The following is a 24828-nucleotide window of genomic DNA, read 5'->3' as shown; positions in this document are numbered from 1 at the left end:
GAACTTAGCTTTACTACAATTTTTTTTTTATCAAAAGTCTAAAAAAATACTTAAAAGATTAACAGCACACTTTAGCATTTTTATAAATATATGTGTTAAAAATATTATTTAATAATCTAACTTAAAATAAATCAAACCATAACGTCTTTATGTTGTGATTAGTTTAAAAAAATCACATTTTAATAACTCTTTGTCTTTAAGTACTTCAGTTTTTTTATTTTATAAGTAGTTTAACCAAAAACATATACAAAACATTTTTTTTTAAGTTTGTATAAGAAAACTATTAAGCAAAAATTACTTATTTAACAATTTAGTTTAGCACAGTATTTTTTGTAGCGCTAAATCCGAAATAAAATGTATACTAAATAAAGCTTAATATTACTTTTAGTTTTGTTTTCAAAATACCTAACTAAATATTTTTTAAGATCTAGGTTTTTTTTTTAACAATAAAGTTTTAAAGCTGTTTTATTTTTTGTTAATATTTTTAAACAGAATTTTTTTGAACTGTTAGAAAAGAAATGAAAACTTTTAAGTATATTCTGATATGAAAATTTAACTAAATTAAATTTAAATTACTTGCATAATTCATTATTAGTTTTTTTTTAGATTTAGTTGTGCAAACACAAATGTGTAAATTTTTATGTTTTCAAGTTTTTCTTAGAAACTAAAAAACATAGAACAAGCAAGCTTTATTAAAATCTTAGTTTAAAAACAACGTTTTGACACTATTTTTCTTAAAAAGCATAGAGATGGTTGAGATTTATTAACTTTTATATTCTAAGTTAAAAAACACTATGAAAGAACAATGATTCAATGTCTATGATAAATTTTTGTTTCAGTAACAAAAAAAAATCATTTTTAAACATAACACTACAAACTATGCAAAACAATGTGGCCTCTGCAGTTTACCAATACCAAATCGACTGCGCAAAATGGACCGACATGAAAATGGCCCGGAAGAAACGAAAAAAGAGACAGAAGAAATTAGCCGCCGAACACAAGCACAAAAAACACAAGAAATCTCGCGTTGCTGATAACAGCAGCAGCATTTTTGAAAGTGAAAGGGTTGTAGAAGGAAAACTTCCGTTAGTGTTTAAAAATACAAACTTAAAATGTTTTATTTTAGCTAACCTTTAATCATACGCGAAATCTTAATCAGTGCCATTTATAGTCAAAGAAAAATTGTAAGTTATAATAATGATAAATTTACTAACCTACTGATAGTAGAACTGAAATCTTAGTTTTAGTGTTATTATTAGTTGCATTTTTCTGGATAAAGCTTTTTAACATTCTTAAATAAAACCTCGTGAAAGTTTTTCAAAACAAAATAAAATGCTGACAAGTTTTAAAAACTATAGTTGTATAGAGATATGTTTATGTAATAGGCAATAATTTTACGGTAACTCATTGTCTTTAAAACACATTTCAGCTAAATATATACTGTTGTTTGCTTACCCACTTTCGATTTATTTTTTTGCATACAATAAATTTTAAACTGTTGTAAATATTATTTGCTTTTGTTTATGTTGTCATAAAAAACAAAAGTTGAGAAATTAAACATGTATTTTATAATTTAAAAAACAACTATCTTTGTCACTTTCAAAAAAAAAGTAAGACTACACATTTCTTAATCAAGTTTAAGCAAGCACACCATCTAAGAAAATTTATGATAATTCTTAAGGAGTGTGCTTCTAGTAGCTTTTATGTTTAATTGCTCAAAATACCAAACGGCTTTATTTCAAAACGTGAACTGCTGTTGACTTAGCTTTAATTATAAACTTGAATTTGATTCAACTACATATGTTTTATGCTTAAATTGCTACTATTTTCCCTTTTAAAATATAAATGTATCATCTTGTTAATTTACTAAATCGGTTTTACGACTACTCGCTACTTCAATTAGTAAAAAAAAAAGTGACTAAAAAGTATTCAAAAAGCTGCAATTGTAGGGTTTTTGATTTTTTTTATTCATTACATTATGCAAATGAGAAAGGTAAAATTAGAAATTGCTCTACTCCGTAAATTTCTCACTTAAAAAAACTATTATACGTCATACTCACATACAGTAAGTTGTACAATAATATTCAAAAACGTATTTTTAAAATATAGTAACTCAAATCTTTTTACTAAGTTTTTGTCTTAGTTTGTTTTTATATTTCTACTTCTAAAAGTAAAAAAACAAGCGTACAATTATTGAAATAAATACTTCTTTGCGGAAACATGTTTTTATGAAAACAAAAGTTTTCAACTTTTTTTCAACCGCTGACTTGATCTAATTAAAACATGCAGGTCAAAATTACCGCAGTATGTTAAAAGAGTAAAAAAAAACGTGAAAGGATAGAAATTAAAAAAGAAACATTTAAGTGCCTGGCAGTAATTTTCCTGGTTAAATGTACATGATATAATAGAGTTTAAAAGAAGTATGTAAAGTTAGACTTGATTGCAAACTGTAAAGGCTATATGAAAGTTTTTTTTTTTTTGATGATTAGAAAAAATAATAATAAAATTAAAGAAATTGTTTAAAGTAATCGAGCTTAATTAATTTGTTTCTGATAGTAAAATACTTTATTTTCCATTGATTTTTGAAAGAAATACTACAAGATTTGAAGTAGTGGTTTGTTTAAGATATAAACTTTCTCAGCATATATACAATTTAAATAAAATATTTTTCTTTATATTTTACTCTAGCTTAATATGTGTCATTTTTGGAATTAGTATTAAGATGTGTGAGATAAAACACAACTTCTAAAAAGAAAAAAAGCTAAAATTTTGAAAAAAGAATATTTTGTAAAGACGCATTAGTTCAAAGATTTAACTCCCTTTTTTATGATAAGCCATAAAAGAATATTTTGCCACTGTTTATTCTCTAAAAGTAAGTTTAGAAAACAAATATTTTGTTGAAATTCAGTCGAGCTTTTTCATTTTTGTAGGTTAGTTCGAAAGATTTAGTTTTTGAAATCTTTTATTTAGCTTTTTAGTAAAAGTTTTAGTCACGTTAGTGTCTAAATATACATTTTTTCTTACTTAATGTAAGTTTGTGTAAACTTATATACAAATGTAAGGTTCAGAAAACCGGAAGCAAGTTTAGAAATATTAAACTGAATAGTTATTGAAATTAAATATAATTGTAAAATAAAGTTTAGCGAAATTTGTTTATAATTTCCATACCGCAGATTCCAATTATGTAACACTTTATCAGTCAATTAAGATTTTTTTTGTTTTTGTTGTTCTTTAAACTGTTAGTACTTTATTTTAAACAGAATTGGATCAACACACATTGAAAGCATGAAACTGAAAGAAAAAAGATTGGAAAGTTTTGATGGAAATGATTACGACTTACACGAGGTAAGTAGGAAACTTTTTTGTTTTTAATGATATAAGTTATATTAATAACAGATGACTTTAGTTAAACTGTCAGTAGTTCAAAAAGTTTTCAACAAAAATAATAGGTGAAGTTTAATAATGCAAATATATTAGTAAAAAGCGTTAAAGTTTGAGTTTTTAATTATTAGCACCTTTTTAATTTTGAAAATAAAACTTAACAATTAATTTAATTTGAAGTTTTTTTTAGTCATGTATTGAGTTTTTATGATGAAATATTAATTGTTGTTACTAGTTATTTAGTTCACGAAGTAAACTGTTTAAGCTTTAGTTAGCTTCTATTACAAGTAATAAGAGTGTTTTAGGTGTAGCTTTGATAAACAAATTTTAAGTTTTTATTTTTAAATACTGTTTTTAAGATAACAACTAAATATTTTTTTTAATTAACGAATGTCTTAAAATTGATTGTATAAACGACCTTAACCATGGCACATAAATTATTTATTAAATTTCATTTTAAACATTGAATTTTTATTTTGTAACATTTTTAAGTTTATAAAGTCAAACGTATGCTGAATAAAAAACAATTTAACACTCATTACAATCCGATATAGCTAAAGTTGGAACAATAAGCAAATATATCTAAATTCAATAAAACTTATATCTCTCACCAGTTATCAAAAGACGGGGAGGACAAGATGGTAGAGAAGGTGTTGGCGAGGATGAGCAAGTACAAGGCGGCGAGGCTGGTCAACAAGCGGGATCAGGACAGGAGCACTCCACTGCACTACGCTGTCAGGTACCACCACGTGGAAACGGCTAAAATACTGGTGGAGTACGGCGCAAGTAAGTTGTTTAAAATAAATGATAAAAAAAATAGTTGTTGTTATAATAAACTATGTTGAAAATACCAGAATAGTTGGTGGAGTATGGTGCAAGTTGGTGTTGTTCTGTATAAGAACTAAAACTTTTAGTTACTGTGTTATAGAATAAAAAAGACTTAACGCATACAATAGTTACGATATTTCTTCACATAGACATCGCTAAGTTATTTGACGGATAAAATTTGTTTGTTATATTTAGGTTTGTCATAAAAAAGCATGTTGACTATTTTAAATTGTTGTTTTGAACTTAAACTAGTGATCCTTTTTTATTGTACCTATCAAATTTAAATACATAATCAATGTAACTATACCGATCAAGTACTCGTGCTAGTTAAATAATTAGAAGTAAGTTAGTTACAAATTAACATATTATTTAAACATACTTTTTGTTATCGTAGCTGCCTTAATAAAGCAATTTGGTTCTTATAATCATGCTAACTTTTTAATCTAATGATACCTTTTTGACAACAAACATTCAGAAATCTTTCTTAGTAATTAAACTTATACTGAAAAACTTGTAAAACTTAAAGTAACAACGTACTAGTAAAAATTTCAAAATTTAGAAACAGGTTTAAAAATATCGATTCAGTGATTGATTAACTAATTTTTGTAAATTCGAGAACATTTTTTATTTGAGTGCTATAGATAATATGAAATGTATGATAGATATTAAGTATAAATATCTTATTTTTTTAATTGATTGCTGTATTTAACGTTATACAGAAATTCACTTAAGAGGAGAAGATGGGATCACAGCACTTCATCAGGTAGCCAAATTCAAACCGAAGAAAGAATTCAAACAAGAAGAAGATACTGAAGATGAAACTGTTTGTTTATTTTAATTATTAAGTAATATTTATGTACAATTCAGTAGAAATTGATTCTAAAACTATTTAACTTCTAATAACTTCTATTTAATCTTATTTTTCTAAAAATACCATGAGTTTTTTAATGAATAATCAAAGTATAATGATTAAGTTTGCTTTTTTACTATTTTCGCTATTACTGAAACCGAAATTTGTAAACTTAATATAGTAATTATATTTTGCCAGGTGTCTGTATCTTAAGATTAGTAAACTTAAATTTTAACTTTTTCTAGGACGCAGAAGACGATGACGATCTTCGTATTCAGGACCTCAATCTTCAGTGCCTCCACCTTTTACTAGAGAAGGGAGCACTGGTGAATGAGAAGGATTTCTACGGGTTGACTCCACTGCATCACGCTGCGTTGAGGGGAAATTACGAGTGTGCTAAAGTGTTGATCAAGCAACCCAATATTGATATTGAGGTTTGTTTTTTTTTTTACGATATTTTTATATAGTTATTTGTAGCAATTATATTAATTGAAATGTATATCTAATTACGAGTTCGCAAAAGTTCTCAACAAAGCAACAAATATTCAATATAAAGGTATATTTTTTTTATTTTAATGTCTAATTTTAGCATATATTTTGACTTACGCATGTGTGTTCAATTTTGTTGTAAAAAAATATTTACAAGTGTGCTAAAGTACTCATAAAACAACCCAATATCGATATTGCACGACAAAACAAAAATTGCTCAAATAACTTGGTCTCAGGTGCACGAGAAACTTTTCGTTTATCGAGTCGTTCACCAAAAATACCTTTTAATGTCTTATCCGAACGAGGTGTAATTTTCCTTTTTTATTTTTTTGAATTCATTCCATTTTAATTCTTTCTTAATTTAACTCGCTAAAGACTGATCAAACAAGGTATATTTTACATATTTTTTTTTTTCAATCTACATTCTGACTTACATTTATGCATTCGTAGTATGAATTAAATCACGAGTGTGCTAAAGTGTTGATAAAAAGCAACCAAGTGTTGATATTGAGGTGAGCATTTCATTTAAGTGGTATTTTATTTTTAATCTGTATTCTGAATTTAACTTGTTATTTGTTTTTTTTTGCAAAAAAAAGTTATGAGTATGTTGACAAAACAGCATGTTGATATAAAAATAAGTCTAGGTTTTCTTGTTTTCTATTTCTGGTATAAATGCTAATGTGTTAGTGTGTTTAGTACTAATGTGTATGTGTAAGGAAGGTGTAAAAAAATTTGTTCAACAACCCAATATGTGTTTTCATTTTTTTCTTACAAGTTGTTATGTTTTGCATACATTCAATATTAAATATAAAACTCATGGATAACCTTACGTATATTTCGGTGAACTGATATAATTATTAAGCGTGTAGCTACAATACTTAGTACTATCTATTTTCAGTTATTTAATTTCTATTTTTGCTAGAGTCAGGTTGTATTTATTTAATTTCAGTTTTATAAAACAAGTTTTAAAACTGTAAAAAATTTCAACTAATTTGTAGAGATATTAATGCTTATTTAAACTGCTCATAAAATATATTTTTTTAACTGTATACTTCAAGGTTCAGATTTGTTAATTAACTTATTTTTTAAATTACTTACTTGTTATTGAAACTTAAAAAAATCCAACTTTTATTTTTGAAAGTTTATACAAACTACTTTATCCACACTTCGTATCTTACGCCTACAATAATACATTATTCTGTATGCATTATGCAGGCTATCAGTATGCTCAGTTCTATATAATAACTAAGCGATTTTATTGGGCATACGCATAATATGCTTCTTTGATATTCGAGTCTGCAAAAGTTCTCATCTAAAAGCCTATTATCGACATTTGAGTTTAACATTGACGTTAAATTTTAATTTAATGTAGAGTTTCAAAATAACAGCTTTTATATAACTAGTAATAGTATAATTAAAAGCTTCTACTAATGAATCGTTAAGTTTTATATATATATTTTTTTTGTAAAAAACTTGCTTATTTAAATTTTGATATCACGATATTTTTTTTTATTAAGTGTTTCAAACAACAGTTGGTGACCTTAAACAAAAATATAACAATACTAACACAAACTCCTTATCCTTATTGCTAATGTATTATTTAGGCTGTTTTTCAATATCAAAAATAGACATATACAATATTTTATAATTATTGAGTTTTTGTCTTTTACTACTTTATCAGTTTCTTAACAATCTTAAGTTACTATTTTACTTTGAATTTATGACCAATCAATGAAAATTGATAATTGAAGAAATAAAAGGAACTTATTTTAATCAAAAAATGTTAAATTCATAAGAACAAGTTTAACTTACAGCTAGATAGCAAAACAGTAATTTAAATAAATAGATTTAAAGTACCAAGCTTTGTTTTAAATTAAGCAACGTAAAATAGTTGTTTACTAAAATGTTTTGCAAAATTTAATATTTTTTTAAAAGAATATAACATAAATAAAACTATGAAAAGGTAGTTTAAATATGCTAATTTTATATTTTATCTTGTTTCATTCAACAAAGTTATGTTTATGTTGCATTGGCAACATACACACGAATATCAGATAAAAAAAAAACATAATGATTTTAAATAGGTTATCTTTTAAGTAACATTAGTTTGTAAACAAATTAAAAATTACAATGGTGAAATTTTATTACAGCTCACTAGTTTTTCTTTATTTGGTAGTTTTAAAACTAGTTTCAATTTCATTTACTGAAGTCAGTTTTTGAAACCAGTAGTTTTTATGTGATTACTTAACTGTTTAGCATTTTATTACAAACAAACTTCGTAGAAACAAAAGTTTACTACTTTAACGTTTAGCAATTGATAAGTTGATAATTAAAGAAGATATTTTATTAATTTAGAAACGATTTAGATAAAAGTTTCAAGTATTTGATAAGTTAAGTATTTATTTATTTCTTAAAAAACTAAACCAAACATCAAAAAAATTAAAGTAAATGTTTTTTTTAACTAAACACGTGTTAGGTTACTATAGTCTTACAAGCTACAGACCAGCAATAGTAATTGTATATTATAGTCGTCAGACTAATTATGCAAATAGTGAAACTTTCCATTTAAATTTTTTACCGATAACTAATAAGCTCTATATAATCAACTATATGTCAATATTTCATTATTATACCAGGCAACAGACCAGCAGTCGATGACTCCACTCCACGTGTCCTCAGTTTACGGCAATGTGGACATATTCCACTTGTTGGTGGAGCACAAAGCCAATATAAGGTGTAAGGACGAAGACAATGGCACACCGCTGCAGTTCGCAGCAGCTGAGGGAAACTTGAAAGTTTGTTTTTTGTTAGATTGGTTTTTAGCTAGTATTGCGCATAAAAAGCTTTTTTTTTTGTTAAGGAATAACACCTTTTATGACAGAAATACATAATTTGTAAGAGTTTTTAAATCTTAAATGTTTTTTATTGTATATAAGTTTACATTGTAAGTATCATGATTGGTTTTTCATAATTTTTAGACGTGTTATTAAAGATGTAAATTAAAAAAAAACTAACAATAGTGAAATCTTAACTTAAGTTACACACTTAAATAATTTCATAGTTAAGATTATTTTTTCCGTAACTAAAAAATATTTATTAAACCTATAAATTTTCTAATGTTTATTTCTTAACCATTTTGTGGCTCTTTTATCACTCTTAAACAATCTTAGGTGCAATAAAATAGTATGTTTGAAGCTTGTTTACTTAGATAATTTTTAAACAGTCATAGTTCGATGGTAAATTTTAAAGTCAAACTAAGAAATTAATGTTAAACAGTTAATTTTAAATATGCTTATGTGGGCTTTCCCTATAAATATTTAATTTAAAAGTCGTAAAGTCTTGATGATTGTAAGGTGTTTTAACTTTTTTTGTAGTTGGTGTTATAACACATATAATTTGCTAAACTCGAGTTATTTTGCAATCTTTTTTTTTTCCATTAACATTGATAAATTTATTCTCATCAAGTTTTTTTTTTGAACTTTGAAAAACGTTTCTCTTTTACAATTTAAAACCACTTTGTTTGTCAAAAATTAACTTGGTGGTAGTATTTTTGTGTTTTAATCATACGAAAATATCTTAAGGACTGCTTAAAATAGTACGAACTTAGGAAAAATTGTTTACTTATTTTCCTTTACACTTACGTTTTTATATTTTGGTATGTTAGATAAGTCTATGTTTTCAAAGCCCTGCACAAACAAAATATTTTTGTTTTTATTGTTATTTGTTAGTTTAAGCTAACGCCTTATAATTTCTAACACAATTACATACGCATTTTGTTAAGAAAGTTAAAGATTAAACACCATTTAAATAGAAAACTAACACCAAATAAGCTATTTTTAGACTTATTAACGGCCTAAGTTTTGTTTACGTTAAACGTACTTTTTATGACAATGTAGTTGTTAATATCGCATTATTTAGATTAGGTTTTAATTTCAATGTTTTTACTAACGTATACTTTAATTTTTTTTTTTTAATATATCATAAAACTTTCAAAATACATGCGTTTACCACTTTTAAAAGGTGTCATAGTTCTAAAGTCTAAACAAACTTACAATCATCCATTACTATTAATACTACAATTACTATTAACTACTATTAATACTAATAAGATACATTTGAAACTAAGTACTGGGATTTTAACGTCATTCAAACTTCGTTGTTAGCTTATTAACGGTGATTAAACTTATAATTGTAATTATACTGTTCCGACATTAGGTTAAACGTTATACTCTTATTTTTCGGTTTTATTTGAATTAAAACTAAACTATGTATCTTTCGTGTTTGGGTTTTTATTAGACTCAAAAATAAAACATCACTACTTGTTTATTTAAACTGACTTTTTTTATAAACACAAAAAAAAACTTAATTTTTATTACATATTTATAATTTCGATTCAAGTTTTGTAAATAAATATTTACAAAGTTACAGAACTACATTAACTAATTTCAATAGCCTAGTAAAGTGGTTTCATTTTAATTAACAGCTTTAATAGTCAATAATAATTTAAATTGTTGGCATTGAGATCAATACTTATAACCAAAGTGTGAATAAAACAGGCTGACCTTAATCTTGTGCCAAGTTAGCATTATTAAACTAATTGAAACTAAGAATATTGCAGTAATTAAAATATATTCACACTCTTTTAATCATAGAATACATTTTGTCTGTTTCTCGTAAAAGTACACACCAAATAAACTATCATGCTAAGCATAGTGTCAACTTAATATCAATAATTAAATCATGTAAAACTTTATTGTATTTTATTTATGAAAATAAAGTTTTTTTTCTAATATGTTCATAAACTATACGCATAAAATAAAAAGCCTTTTTTGTCACTCTAAAAAAGCTGAGACTACTTTTAACCTTTAAAAATATATATCGTACATTTAACCAGTCTCAGTTTAACTATATCAGGGTTTCCCAAAGTGGGCCATTTCAAAAATTTAGGGGGCCTGAGCTGCAAAGGGACCAAAGAAGTGAGGTGGAAGTAGTAAAAGGACAATAAGGGTCCATCAGGCCATAAATTAAAACTTATATTATATACTCTGGAGTTGACGATAAAGAGCAAAAAAAGATCTTATGTGTATTTAAGTTAAAATAAGTTTGGGAGACCCTGAACTAGACAGTATAGTTTTCATTACAAACGATCGAAAAAAATTGTGGCTGGAGGGATTAAAAAACAGTATAGTAACTTAAAATGTAAATAAATAGTAGTTAAAATAAAAACTTTCAAACCAGATAGTCCAACTCCTCCTCAAGACAATCAAGGAGCAGTCGGGTCAGCAGGGATTGGTGGAAATGCTCAATGAAGCGGACAACGACGGTTCCACTCCGCTGCACTTGTGCATCGGAAACGGTCACTATGACGTCACAAGAGAAATCGTCGATTGCGCGCTGAACTACGGTAACTTGTTTAAATATTATAAACTAGTGTTTGTTTTTTTTTCAAGTAACTGTATGATCTAAAGAATTTTTTTTGTGCAGCTATTTATTTGATATAAAATAATTCAACCATTTTCACTGTTATAGCTTATGTGCTTAATGTATTACTAATTGTCCCAAGTTACAGCGGCTAGTTCCAATATTAAACTCACTTTATATTTAGCAACTGTAAAAATAAACTATTAATACCTTTTATACGAACTTAATTTAAAACCGTAAATTGTTCTACTTTAAGCTAATGAGTTTTTTTAAATACGCTTTTACTTTAATGAACAATTTTTTCAACTTTACAACTTGTCTCATTGTCATGTTTTTAAAGGTTATTTATCAAATATCTAAACAAACTACGTATTGAAGTATGGTTTGATTGGCGACATACTTTAATTATTAATGATCTATAATCAACACAACATGCAGATTTTTTTAAAGATTCTTAATACATCTATAAGATACGCTTTAAAGCTTTATGTACTTTAGATATACATTACTCGTTTGACTTTTTATAAATCATCAATATAATTTTATAAATCGCACCTTTTATCAACTACTTTAACTTATATTTCACAAACTTATTAAGTAGAAAAATCATGTATATAATCATATTTTGACTTTACTTGAGTTAAAATAGTATAAAACAAAAACTATTTAGACAAATTTAACGTGTTGTACTTAAGGTGCTGAAGCAGAATCATATTTTCTATATAAATACATATGTTTATTGTTTCTTATAAGAGTTGCATTCTCGTGTTGTAAACAAAACTCAACAGGACACCTTATTATTATTATTATTATTATTATTATTATTATTATTATTATTATTATTATTATTATTATTATTATTAACATTATTATTCTTTAAATAAGAAACATTTATTGTTTCTTATTAGAGTAGCGTTTTCATGTTTTGTAAACAAAACTCAACAGGACACATAGGAGCGCTCAACGCTCGAATGAGCAACAGGGAGACGCCCCTACACTTGGCGGCGAGGAACGGCCATCTCGAGATAGCTCAGCACTTGCTCGAAAAGGGAGCGAACATCGACATGAAAGATGAAAATTTCGCCACTCCTTTGTTGCTAGCTGCCAAGCACAACCATCATCTCGTAGTTGAGTTCCTCATTAAAAAGTTTGTTTTTACTTAAACTTTTTAATTTAAGTTTAAACATGCTTTAATACTTGATTCAGAAGCCGTATACAGCATGAACATTTAGTCTGCTTATCAAAATAATTTTAAACATTAAAAAGTATATTTTTTATGTTTAATAAAGACTCTCAAACTGCCAAAATCAGAATAATGTTATTTTTAAGGCTGCTAAATGAACTTTCATTAAAGTTTTATTTTTATCACATACAGCTATGAAATTTAAAAAATAACTTTAACTAGGTACATTTTAAGGATGCTGCTGTATCACACTTTATCAAAATAAAAAAACTAACAGACTTTATGTTTTTAGAGCAAATTGTAAATTAATTTTTAAAATCACCCTTACAGAGGCGCCAACGTGGAATCTCACGACTTCGAGAACTTCACCCCATTACTGATGGCGGCAAACTACGGTCACACCGAAACGATCACGTGCTTGCTGAGGTTGAAGGCGAACGTGACAGCTATGGACAAGAACGACAAGAGCGTCATTTACCAGTGCGCGGAAGAAAACAGACAGGACGCGTTGAAGGTTGGTGTGGATTAACATTAGTTTCAGTATTAAATTAAACCATACTTTGTGGTAACTAAGCATTCTTACTTATCTGTTTAGTTAAGATGCTTTAAACATGAAATGTTTTAATAAAAAGTTCTCAACTATTGAAGTATAAAGAACTTAGATTGTTTTTTAGAAGCTTTCTGATATGTTGGCTTCAAAAGTAAGCAAATACTGGATTTTTTATGGTTTTATTGCTAATAACTGTTGTAAAAATGCATAAGTACAAGGAAAATCGGGAAACTTTAAAAACATTATTTAAATAGTTATAAGAATTTTAGTTAAATATTTAGTAAATTTTCTAAAAAAACTTTGTAAAATAGTTAAAACCATCAAATTAAATTTTAAGCTAACCATAGAACTATGAATATTGTAATTTCAAGTACTATGACTTAGGTGGTATAATAGTTTTCAAAATTTATATGAAACAGTAATAAGTGTCTTGCACCCACAGATATTTCTGAAGAACAGACGAGCAAAAAAGCTGATTGACAAAACAGACAGGTATGACAACACTCCGTTACACGTGGCTGCCTCCGAGGGTCACCTGCAAATTGTTAAGGTAAAAACAAATTTTGAAACTAAAAGCTTTGAAATCTAGTTTATAACAATTTTGTTTTATAACTAACAATAATAGTTAACTGTTTTAAATTAATGCCTTTAAATAACTTTCAATAACTAGAAATCAAGACTTAATTTAATCTAGCTGTTATATTTAAATAACCAAGCTTAAACGAACAAGTTAGAGTTAAACATGTAAGGAACAATTAAAAACACACAAACTTGTATAAAAACAAAACAGATACTTTGAACTTCAACATTTTTCCAGATCCTCATAGATGCGAAATGTTCTATAGAAGAAAAGAACGAAGACGAGCAAACACCTTTGCATTTAGCAGCAGACAGAGGCCATGTGAGGGTTGTGCAACTGCTTACTAGTACAAGCAGGTTTTTACTAACATAAAATACTAAATAATATTAACAAACACATCAATGTGTTTGATTTAAAAAGTTTAAAGTAATTTTAAGAGCTACTCCCATTTTCAGTAAACTATTTTTCTTTATTTTGATTAACTTTAGTTATGATTCAATTACTTAGAAATTATTATTTATTTTACTTATACATTATAAGGGAGATTGTAATGGATGATGATGAAAACGGAGACACGCCACTTCACTTGGCTTCTTTGAAAGGAAGGACGAACGTGGTGAGGGAACTTGTTAAGGTGGGGGCAAGTATCAGGGCGAGGTTAGTTGTTGTTTTATTTGTGTCATGTTGTATTATTTTAAATAAAATATGTTCACAATTTGGTGAGGGAGCTCGTGTGAGTATCAGGGCGAGGTTTGTGGACTTTTGTTGTTGTTTTTAAGAACACTTAGTAACTTTTTTGTTTCGCTTCTCAATATCACGTAAAAGTTACAATGAGTGGCAGGGTTTAATTATAAAATTTTTAGATATGCAAACTCTTTGTAGTGGTACAAACGTGCAATGGTACCTTGGGCAGTTTACAAACACTTTATTATAAAACATTTTTAACTTTTCTTAAAAATTATAAGCCGTAAACATTGTTGTATTTCAACGTTTTACATCAAACTAATTTTTCAATTAAATGTATAGTATTACTTGATAATTTTTTCATAGAAATTCAAAACAATGGACACCGCTTGATTGTTGCGCGTACGCCGGTATGAAGAACTCCGCACTGGTGTTGTTGGAAGCAGACGCTCCGGTGGATCCCAAGGACAAGAGGAGGATCACCCCTCTGCACCTGGCATCCCAGGAAGGACACGAGGAACTCGTTGAACTGCTGTTGAAGTTTGTTGGATTATATTTTTTGTTGAAATTTTTTATATTCACTCTAATAATATTTAAGTTAAGTTGATATGTTTTTCTTTGTTTAAAAAAAATTGTTTTTATTGAAATTGTATGATATTCAAGCTTTGTTTTTACAGTAAACTTTATTTTTGTATATTTTAATTGTCAACCCATCTTATATTAACTTTGATTGCTTGATTTTTACATTTTTTTAGCTTGCTTGTTATGCATAAATACTCCTTGAGCTTGTTATAAATAGCTAAAGTGTTTGCTATAAAAAGACACTCTGCACCATAAGATTTGGTTTTTGTTTTGTTTTTTCAACACACAAAAAGCTACAACTTCGTAAAAATTTATTAACTGACGCATATGATGAACGTAAAACTGTTGAATTTTATCTCGTAATTTTATCAAACAATAATTTGTATCAATAGATGCGAACTCGTTGTCTTACATTAAAACAATACTATAAACTTTGTTTTTATTAAAAATGTAAAAACTCACAATTTTCAGATGGAAAGCAGACGTGTCCCACACATCTCAGACCGGCAAGAACGCTTTGGACTTCGCAATCGACAACGGTCACGACAACTGTGCCAGGGTGATAATAAACTCTGAACATTGGAGGGATGCAATGAAGAACAGAAATAAGGGGTACGGATCAGGTGTGTGAGAATATTTGTAAATATATTTTATTAATTTTCCTTATGTTTCAATACTTTATTTATTTTACTACAAATTTACAGTAATACCTTTTTTTTGTAAAAGTATGTCTGTTATCGTAGCGTGAAATACTAAATCAAAAGTGACAGAGTATCTAACTGTGTAGTTATTGTTTTTATAAGTGTATTTTAATTCGACATTCTAACACCAGTCAGATTTTTTTATAGATGGAGATCCTTACTTAAACAACACTAATAATTGATATTTGTATAATAGTTTTTATCAAATACTCAGTTAAAAACAGCTTATATTGACTATTAACTTTTAAAAAAGCATTAAGTTAAACACTCACCTATACATGATTAAATTAAACTCAACTTTAGAACAGGAAAGTTACAAGTTAGTCATATTAAATTAAAAATAAGATATATAACAGACGTAGCACTGAAAACTCCGATGAGAAAGTTGATAAAAAAGATGCCCCACGTGGCGGAGGAAGTTTTCGTGAAATGCATGAGCACCAATGGGAAAAACCCCGAAGACCCCAGATATGAGGTGAGAGTTATTTTTTTAGTGTATAATAATAACTATTATATTATGTTGTTCGTTTTGCATGTATAGTGGAAATCATTTGAGTTAAGAATACAGATTGTTTAAGTCTTCAATGCACAGTGAGAATAAATGCTGATTTGAACAATTACAACTTTTTGACCAAAAATTGTCTTTTTTTTTCTGGCCCGCTAGTTTAGTTTGTATGAAGTATTAAAACAGAGGTTTACATAAAAACTTTAAAAACTGCTTTGATTATTAATAAAATATCTTCTTTCTACTGAATTTTAAATATATTAATAGGGCAGAAAAAAAAATACAACTATTTACCAGGTGAAACTCGATTACGAACTTTTAGATAATGAGTATTCGAGCACTTGCTACTACCATATGTGATAAAAAAAGATACAATTAGTAACAATAATTAAACCAAAAATGTTGAACAGGTGACGTTTGATTACGAGTTTTTGGATGACGAATATTCTTCAACTTATTGGTGCGAAATTGAAGACACTTTCTCCGAAGCCTCGTTCCAGATGAGCGAACACCCCGACAAGGTTGGTAAAATAAATAGTTTTATGAAGTTGAAAAAAAGTTTTTGAAACTTTCAATATAAATTACTATCTAAAGCTTTAAAAGGTTGAACTAGTTTAATAGGTTGATATTTATTTTACTTTAATACTTTATAACTGAGTTTTATTGCAATTTTCCGATTAGAAAAACAACATTAAAAGTTATATTTTGAATATTTTTTACCTTTCTCAGAAACCTTTGTATAAGAACAATTTTATCATTATACTAAGTAAAAAAGATGCAGAAAAAGCAAATGAACTTATATTACGTACTTTATATAAATATCTTTTTTTTTATAAAGCAGTATTGTTTTTAAACTTTTTCATGAAAAATATTTTAAACAATCACAGTAAAATTTGAATCTTACGTATTTGTTAAAAAGATTTATTTAAACACTTTTGCTGAAAACAACTTTGAAAACTAGTACTACGAATTATAAACTATGATTAAAAAGTAAAGGTAAATACTTTGTATTGTTTGTGACTTCGATAAATTCATTTGAGTGATTTAATTTTTCCTGTTATTTGCCTATTTTCAAAACAACTTTTAAATGCGTTTTATTGTAAACCTGAGCTTATGTTTAATAACAAACAAAATAACAAAAGAGCGCCCATGAATTCATAACACAAAAGTCGCAGCTAATCGTTGTAATCGCTAAATAGGTTGCACTACATAAATATTTTCTCCATAGTATATAATACACAGTTCAAATATTTGCTTAATTAGCTCCAATTCAATCGCTTATACAAAAAACTGTTAGTCATCGAAAAATAAGCTGTTTGAGCTTTTCGTATTGAAATTTAATTTGTTTGCGGTTTTTAGAACAAACTGTTAAAAAATAATATTCTAGTAAAAGTAATTCAAAATTTTTTAGGTAACGTAACAATTTTTTCACAAAAACGTTTGTTTTTATAGTTTATCCTTCATAAGCTTTATACTGTTGTTTTACTATTAAGTTTTCAGCTTTTTACACTTGAATTTTAACATGAGGCACGTTTTTATTTTGTGATTTTATAAAAAATAAAACCTTATATGTTGTTTTGAAACTTGTTGTCAATCAATGGCGAGTTTATTTTGTTAAACATTTCATTTTTTATACAACTAATAAATTAAATGCATACTTTCATGTAAACATTGAGCAGTTATATTCCTGTTTGAAAGATTTTACATATGGCACAAACGTTTTCTTTACTGCTTACTTAATCAAATAACTGTTTATATGTATTTTTTTATTTTCAACTGTTTTATATATATCACTTGATTTACAGTTTTATTTTATAAATTTAGTATGCTCAAAGCTTTTAAAATTTTGTTTTACCTTACACAAGATACAGTATCTGAAATAAAGTTATATTTAAACTGCCTAAAGTCAACTATAAATAAAGCAAACTAAAAGTTCATAGGAAATCGAAATCGACAAACTTATTCACGCTTACTTCCAGACAGCCAAACTGTAAGTTTTAAGCGTATAAAGGTGAAACTGGCTATGTTGATCTCAAACATGCCGTAAATAGGGAACGTAGTTTCTAGTTGTTATAGTTTTATATGCAGGTAGACAAAAATACTGTAAAAGTTTAACTGTATTAAAGTGTGCTAGTTTAAGTACGTTATAATGTAAAAACTCATACATTTTCTCAAAACGACTGATTAAATTTTAAGTTTTGGTAGTTTTCTGCTTAATTGTTTGACTTTAACTCACTATTATTCAAAAATGCTAGTTTTTGTAACAATGTTGTGTATCATGTGTTTATCGTACATCTTACACACTTAAAATTATCACACGTGACAAACAAACAGTTGTCAAAACTTTACGCGATGAGAGAAAGAATCCAGTCTACAACATCGTCCATTTCCAATTTGGTAAAAGGGCATGTTTGGTGTACTAACAAATTGCTATGTTCAGCATGATAAAAACAATTCATTTGATATCATCATATTGTTACTTTTAAAGATTAATATAAGGTAAACAATTAAAACGGTCACTTTATGAGTTTTATACACGTTTTGCTTGTTAAACAACATTTTGGTGTAACTGCTAATATCATTAAGTGCTTTTTGTATTTAATATGCTTTGTAGTAATAGGTGCTATTACTTAACAAAACTTAAACAAAACTGACATGATTTTAAAGGTGTATGTAAAACTAAGATATAATTCATTTATTTACATTTTTGAACTGATAAATATTTTTTTTTCTAACTATAAAAAATTTATTTTTGCTCACAAAATAAACTTATTACTTAGTTTCTATAATAAGGTAAAATCTACATATAGAAACTGAATATAATTGGACTTATTTTTTACTTTTGATTGCTCACAATCTCAACTACTACACGATTCAAAAACTAAAATCTATCTTTATATTAAAACGAAAAACAAAAACTCAAGAATGCTTTTTTAAACTTACAGTAGACTACATCCATTGTCAAAACACTTTAATGTCTTAATCTTATTTTAGATTGAGTTTATTTTATCACTTATACTACCATAAAAACTTAAAAGATGCATGAAAAAATTCATTTAATGTTTTGCTTTTACAATTAAGTATTATTATTATTCTCTGATGCATACATATTAAATTAATACTTTTACTTTTTATTTGACAAACAAACTGTAACAAATTTTACACCAAAAACTATATGCTTATATACAAACAGGTATACGATGATTTCGGCAAATTAGAAAGAGGAGCTCTTCCATATTCGCATGAACCTTCAGTTTTACACGACAACCACCCACTTAATGTTATGGTTGGTTTATAAATATTTTATTAATTCTTCCATATTCACATGAACCTTCAGTTTTACACGACAATCACCCACTCAATGTTATGGTTGATTTATTAAATACTTTATTAAGTCTTCCTTATTCTCATGAACTATCAATATTGAACGAAAATCACCCACTTAATGTTATGGTTATTTATATTAAATATTTTATTAATTCTTTCTTATTTTCATGAACCACCAGTATTACACAACAATCAACACTTTTATGTTATGTTTGGTTTATTAAAAACTTTATTAGTTTTACCTTATTTTCTTCAACCTTTAACATTACACGACAATCACTCACTTAATGTCATGGTTAGTTTATTAAAATGAATTTCGTTAATAAACATTTTACCGTAAGTTCTTATCTTTTTTAAAGTGTCATTTAGGTTAAATAAAGTAGTAAAATGTAAGTTGCCTCACTTTAGTGCTTTCATTCAACTTATGCTTTGAAGAACACACTTTTTCCATTATGTAAACTATAGTGTAAAAATAGTCTTTTTATCATACTCTAATTAAAATGTTTGTAAAATACTTATAGTTTGAAAGTTTCTTTTTTTATTTAGTAATCTTTTAAAGATCTGATATGACAATATTTACTGTATTGTATATGCATTTTTTGTTAGACAAAAATCAAGTTGTAATTAAAACTTTTTAATATGGATCATATCGAAACAAAAACCATCAAAGTTTTCAACACTTTTTTAAAATTCATGAGTATAGTTTATACTTCTCAAACAATTTACTAGGTTAAATCGAAACGAACAAGTTTGTTGCGCCACCCACTGGCAGTGTCCCTGCTGAATTTGAAGTGGAAACTGTACGGGAGGTATTTCTACTACGCGAACCTCATACAGCTGATAACTTGCTTGGTGTTCATCAACGCTTACATGCTCACATCCCCACCCGCCTATGGTGTCGGTTAGTTGGATCTAAATATGTATGATACAAAAAATATATACTAAACCTTAATTTTTATTAGTTCCAAGATGTTTGTACTTTTAAACATTGTCAATGAGTTCATTGACTTATTTAAAAGATAATAGCTTTTATTAAACCTAGAAATAGAGTAAGTTTTATAAAACAACAAAAAAAAGTATATTTCTAGTTTTCACACTAAATGAAAAAGTACAGACTCTATTCAAGTATCTAGTATCATTGTTTACAAAGTTTATTTTTACTTTTAAACAGACAGAGCATCATCTCAGTCACAAGGATGCACTATTGTGACTACCAATTATCAGAGCAGATGGGGAACCACCTGCCCTAGAACTTGGTACAATTTTCAGACACCAGGGCAGGTCGTTGTCATCATCGCATCTGCCATAGGGCTGCTGAAAGAGGTTTGAATTTTATGGTTTTTGACTAGCTGGAATATGACTTATAAACTTTTTTTTAATTTTTTTATTATCCAAATCTGTACTTAAAAGTATGTAAAATACTACAAAATGTTTGGTTATTGACATAGATCGCATCTGCTATTGGGTTGCTTAAAGAGGTTTGGTTTTTAATTGTGCTTTTTGAAAATAGTTTTTAAAATGTCTTTAGCCTTTATACAACTGTCGGAAGAGGTACGATATATTGTTTTAGAAAACTTTGAATTAAAAAAAAAAGTAACTTGTTGTATTAATATCTCTAAACTTGAACTTTTAAAGATTTCAGCTTGATCACAACTTAGTATGAGATTTGTTTCGAGATTTAAATATTTTTTAAGCAGTACCAATATTATTTGTACATTTTTGACGATTCAATTAAGTTTTTTTAATAACAAAGATTTTTTGATTAAGGATAACACCACTCTATATTTACAGGTTTATCAAATACTATCATCCGGTTTCGTCTACTTTAGATCGGTGATCAACTTAATTGAGTTTCCGTTTTATATTTGTTCCATTCTCACTGTAATCGATGTCGGTAACAGCTACGGGGCTAGAGAGGTTAGTTAAAGTTTGTTCAATACAGTAAAAAAGTTATAAAATCTAACAGACAATTAAACTCTTCAAAAGTATATTTTAGCTTTGAAAAAAAAATCGAATTGAATTAATTTTAAGAAAACAAGCAATCAAAATAAAAAAAAATAGAAAAAAATATATATAATAATGAAGCAAAAAACCCTTACAGGACTGGCAGTGGCAGGTGGGTGCGATCGCAATACTGCTGTCGTGGTTCGCATTGCTGCTCAACATACAGAACCTGCCGAGGTTCGGCTTGTACGTGGTGATGTTCTACGACGTGCTGAAGTCGTTCACCAAGTTCGCCCTCGTCTTCTTCTTCTTCATATTCGGCTTCGGGTTCACTTTTCACGTTCTTCTGCAAAATCAGGTGGAGTTTTTTGTGTTTAAATGTTTTGCTATTTTTTCAATTCTGTAAAACACGTAACTTTTAAATTTGTTGTTTAACGCAAAATTTATTGTTTCATTAAAATTGAACTTATTTATAAAAACCAAATTTTATTTTATGCTTCAAAAAAAGTTGTTAATAAACGATCAACCAAAGTTCTGTGAAACTTTTAAGTTCAAGCATTACTTTTCTGAATGCTATTAAAAACATATTAAGTTTAAAAAAAGAATAACATTCTTTTATCTATATTAATTTTTATGTGTCAATGTCTTTTTTTTATCCTGCTTTTTCTCTTCATACCAATAAGCGTTTACCATGTTTACAAACATTACCAGCCAACGTTCTCGTTATGGTGGTTGGCGTTGATAAAAACGTTCATCATGATGATCGGTGAGTTCGAGTACGATTCAATATTCATAACCGAAAGATCACCAACTAGCGTGGAAACCGAACAGGTATTTGATATTTATTTTTGTAGAACACAACAAATTTGTGTTTTATTAACATCAGAAAATTCTTTTGTGAAACGCTCAGAAATAATCTATTGTTAACTAATCTAGTGATATTAGATCCGATGTTTTTAGACTTAACTTTTTGATCTGTTTATATCAATTTTTCAAAAACGTAAATACTTATATATACTACCATAATTGTTTTTAAATGTTCTACAAAATTATTGTTATGTAGAAATATAGTGAAAATTTAATATTAACATTGTATTTTGATTTTAACTTATTCTACTTTACCGTTTTACTTCCATAAAATTTTTAGCTCATTAAATCACAAGTTCATTTTGTTCTGTTACGAATAAATTTACAACAAATGTTTTAGTTTTTTCTATACTACTGAGAACATTTCAAACAGGTTACTTACGACGCGGTGACGTACTTGATATTCGTCGTGTTTGTGATCGTCATGAGCATAATCATCATGAACTTGCTGGTTCGTTTGTATTTTGTCAAGTCAGCTTTAAGAGTAAAATTTTTTATCATAGTTTAAAACTTGTTCTTAAGAAATATCATTATTGCTAACGTCATAAGCATTTTTAGTATGCGTTTTAATTTTAAGAAAACAAATAGAGAGATCTCAACTGCTAGAGGAGAAATAATGAATTTGTTCTTTCAAAAATTTATATTACAAACTAAGTATCCGTTAAAGACCTCGTCAGTGCTTAAATAAATCTTATTCAATATATGAGAGTATATGTTAAGCACTGACGAGGTCTTTGACCGAAAATTAGTTTGTAAATTAAATTTTTGAAATAATAAATTCATAAGTATTTTTCAATCAAATTGCTCTTACGCACTATTTTGAATCACTTATAAATTCTACACTTACTAACATCATAAGCATTTTTGAACAAATTGCTCCTGCATACTGTTTTAAAACACTTATCAAACCAGGTCGGGTTAGCAGTAGACGACATCAAGGAAGTGCAGAACAACGCCGAGCTGACGTCACTGGCCATGCAGGTGCAGCTCATGCTCGACGTGGAGTACATCCTTCCCAGGTATGAAAAGTTCGAACCGGTGACAAATTTATGTTTATAGTGTTTATAGTTATAAAAGTTTAGTTCGAACCAATGCGGGTAACAAATTAATGCTTGAAAAACTTTATAACAACAACCCCGATAAAAATAGACAAGTTTTTGTAAACTTTTCTAAGACCACTTATTCTTCCTAGGTAGTTATGAAAAATTTGGTTCGAACCGAATTTATGTTTCACAAAAGATGTTTTTAAACTTTATAACACCAACCTTGATAAAATCAGACAAGTTTTCATAAACTTTTCTAAAACAATACATTCTTCCCAGGTAGTTTTAAAAAGTTTAGCTTTAACCGATGCGGGTAACAAATTTATGTTTTGCCACAGACGTTTTTAAACTTAATAACAGCAACCTATATAAAAATAAAAAAGTTTTCATAAACTTTTCTGAGCATTCTTCTCAGGTTGAAAACCTAAATTTTCCTTTAAACTGACACATTTGATTGTCACAACTTTTCTTGCAAAGCAATATACACTGGTTGTGCTTATAAACATTGTGATAGATAGTCTGAAATAAATGCAGAAATTTTTTTTAAGTTTTCTTAAGTTAATTTTGTTTTTATAACAATAAGTTTTTAAAAGTGTGACGTCTATGGCTATAAAATTCATGCATTTAAAAGTGTGCGCTTTTAGGGTTTTTAGTAAAATGTCAAGTATTTACTAAAAATAAACTTACTTTAAGACATACGATATGTTTAGAAAACTACTTATAATCCTTAATTTAGGTTATTTAGAACTTTAACAATTACTTCTTAAGTTTACAAAATCATCTTAACAACTAAATTTAACCGCAGATGGCTGAGAAGAAGACTTTTAAGGAGATACAGGTCTCTGAAGCCGAATCAGTACAAGAAAGCGAACGGGATAATCAGGTATTACAAGGAAGAAGAATACCTGGACAGAGACACATTAGCTGATGCCTTCTCTAACGAAAAGGTAAATAATGTTTTTTAATTTCTAATTTCATTTATAAAAGAAAATATGTCAATAGTTTTTACTGTTATAGGTACTACTTTATATACTTTTCACGCATTAAACTTTTGAAATATATTTCTAGTTTACTAAAAACTAGTTGATGAAATAATTTTCTACGACTTTTATAATTGGAACTAGTAAATGTTTAGTGACAAAAAGTGCTTAAAGTTTTAAATATTTTTTCAACCCCCACCCTTCTACAGTTGCAATACGTGTATCATATAAACATTGCATGCTATTTCAAAGTAAACCATATAACCTTTTTACCATTCATTTTCCATCTCACTCGAACAGTCGGAGCTTGAGAACGTGGAGTCTCGGATCAGTGACGTGGAGAGAAAGGTGAAGGAAGTGAAGAACCTGATGCAGAAGATGCGGGAAATGAACAAGAACATTATGAGTTGTCAGAACGCGATAGCCAAGCATTTGAAAGTTGAAGAGTGGGACAAGCACAACGACGATTAGTACGAGAGAACCTTTTTTTTTTTGGTTCTTTCGTTTTACTTCTCTCGAATTAGTTGTCTCTCTAAAAATTAAAAACATAATGATGACTTAGACAAGAGTGGATCTATTTAAGAGAATCTCTCTCTTTTTCAAACTATTTTCCTCTTATTAAAGTGTCTCATATCAACTCTTTTGTTTAAACTCGTTCTTTCGATATCATTAGGCTTAGTAATGTGTCTCCATTGTATTAGAACTATTCTCATTACAAAAAAAAATTTAAAGAGTTAATTGCGCTGATGAAAAAATCCTTTTAACACTTTTTCGTTTAAATTATTATTTAAAATAAAAATCTATACTACTTAATAAAAAATTCCGAAAAAGTGCACAAAACATTTTGCAAGTGAGAAAAATTTATTATACTAATCTGCTTAACAGACTACTTTTACAAAATTTTTATTCTTTA

General features: G+C 27.6%; 1 protein-coding gene across 1 annotated transcript; it reads left to right on the top strand.

Annotated features, from left to right (window-relative positions):
• Positions 1–948: 948 nt before the first annotated feature.
• On the top strand, positions 949–24386 carry LOC145832506 (uncharacterized). The gene is made up of 26 exons (XM_082939823.1): positions 949–1085; positions 3261–3345; positions 3996–4167; positions 4929–5032; positions 5305–5493; positions 8185–8343; positions 10787–10952; positions 11915–12116; positions 12483–12666; positions 13145–13252; positions 13520–13638; positions 13823–13939; positions 14333–14506; positions 15020–15160; positions 15595–15724; positions 16165–16275; positions 18948–19040; positions 19811–19982; positions 20253–20404; positions 20873–20998; positions 21183–21383; positions 21737–21856; positions 22266–22343; positions 22805–22911; positions 23741–23882; positions 24216–24386. The coding sequence occupies exons 1-26, from the start codon at positions 949–951 to the stop codon at positions 24384–24386; spliced, it is 3660 nt and encodes a 1219-aa protein (XP_082795949.1).
• The last annotated feature ends 442 nt before the right edge of the window (positions 24387–24828 follow it).

This window comes from Thalia democratica, chromosome 3 (assembly GCF_965202585.1).
Source record: "Thalia democratica chromosome 3, ktThaDemo2.hap1.1, whole genome shotgun sequence".
In the NCBI taxonomy this organism is placed as follows: Eukaryota; Metazoa; Chordata; class Thaliacea; order Salpida; family Salpidae; genus Thalia; species Thalia democratica.
This window is presented reverse-complemented; position numbering and strand designations above follow the sequence as displayed.

Excerpts from the sequence above, each read along its gene's own strand:
- LOC145832506 (XM_082939823.1), top strand. The coding sequence starts at position 949 with ATGGCCCGGAAGAAACGAAAAAAGAGACAGAAGAAATTAGCCGCCGAA. Across the intron at positions 3,346-3,995 it reads ATGATTACGACTTACACGAG|TTATCAAAAGACGGGGAGGA; the intron begins GTAAGTAGGAAA and ends ATCTCTCACCAG. Across the intron at positions 15,725-16,164 it reads CCGAAGACCCCAGATATGAG|GTGACGTTTGATTACGAGTT; the intron begins GTGAGAGTTATT and ends AATGTTGAACAG.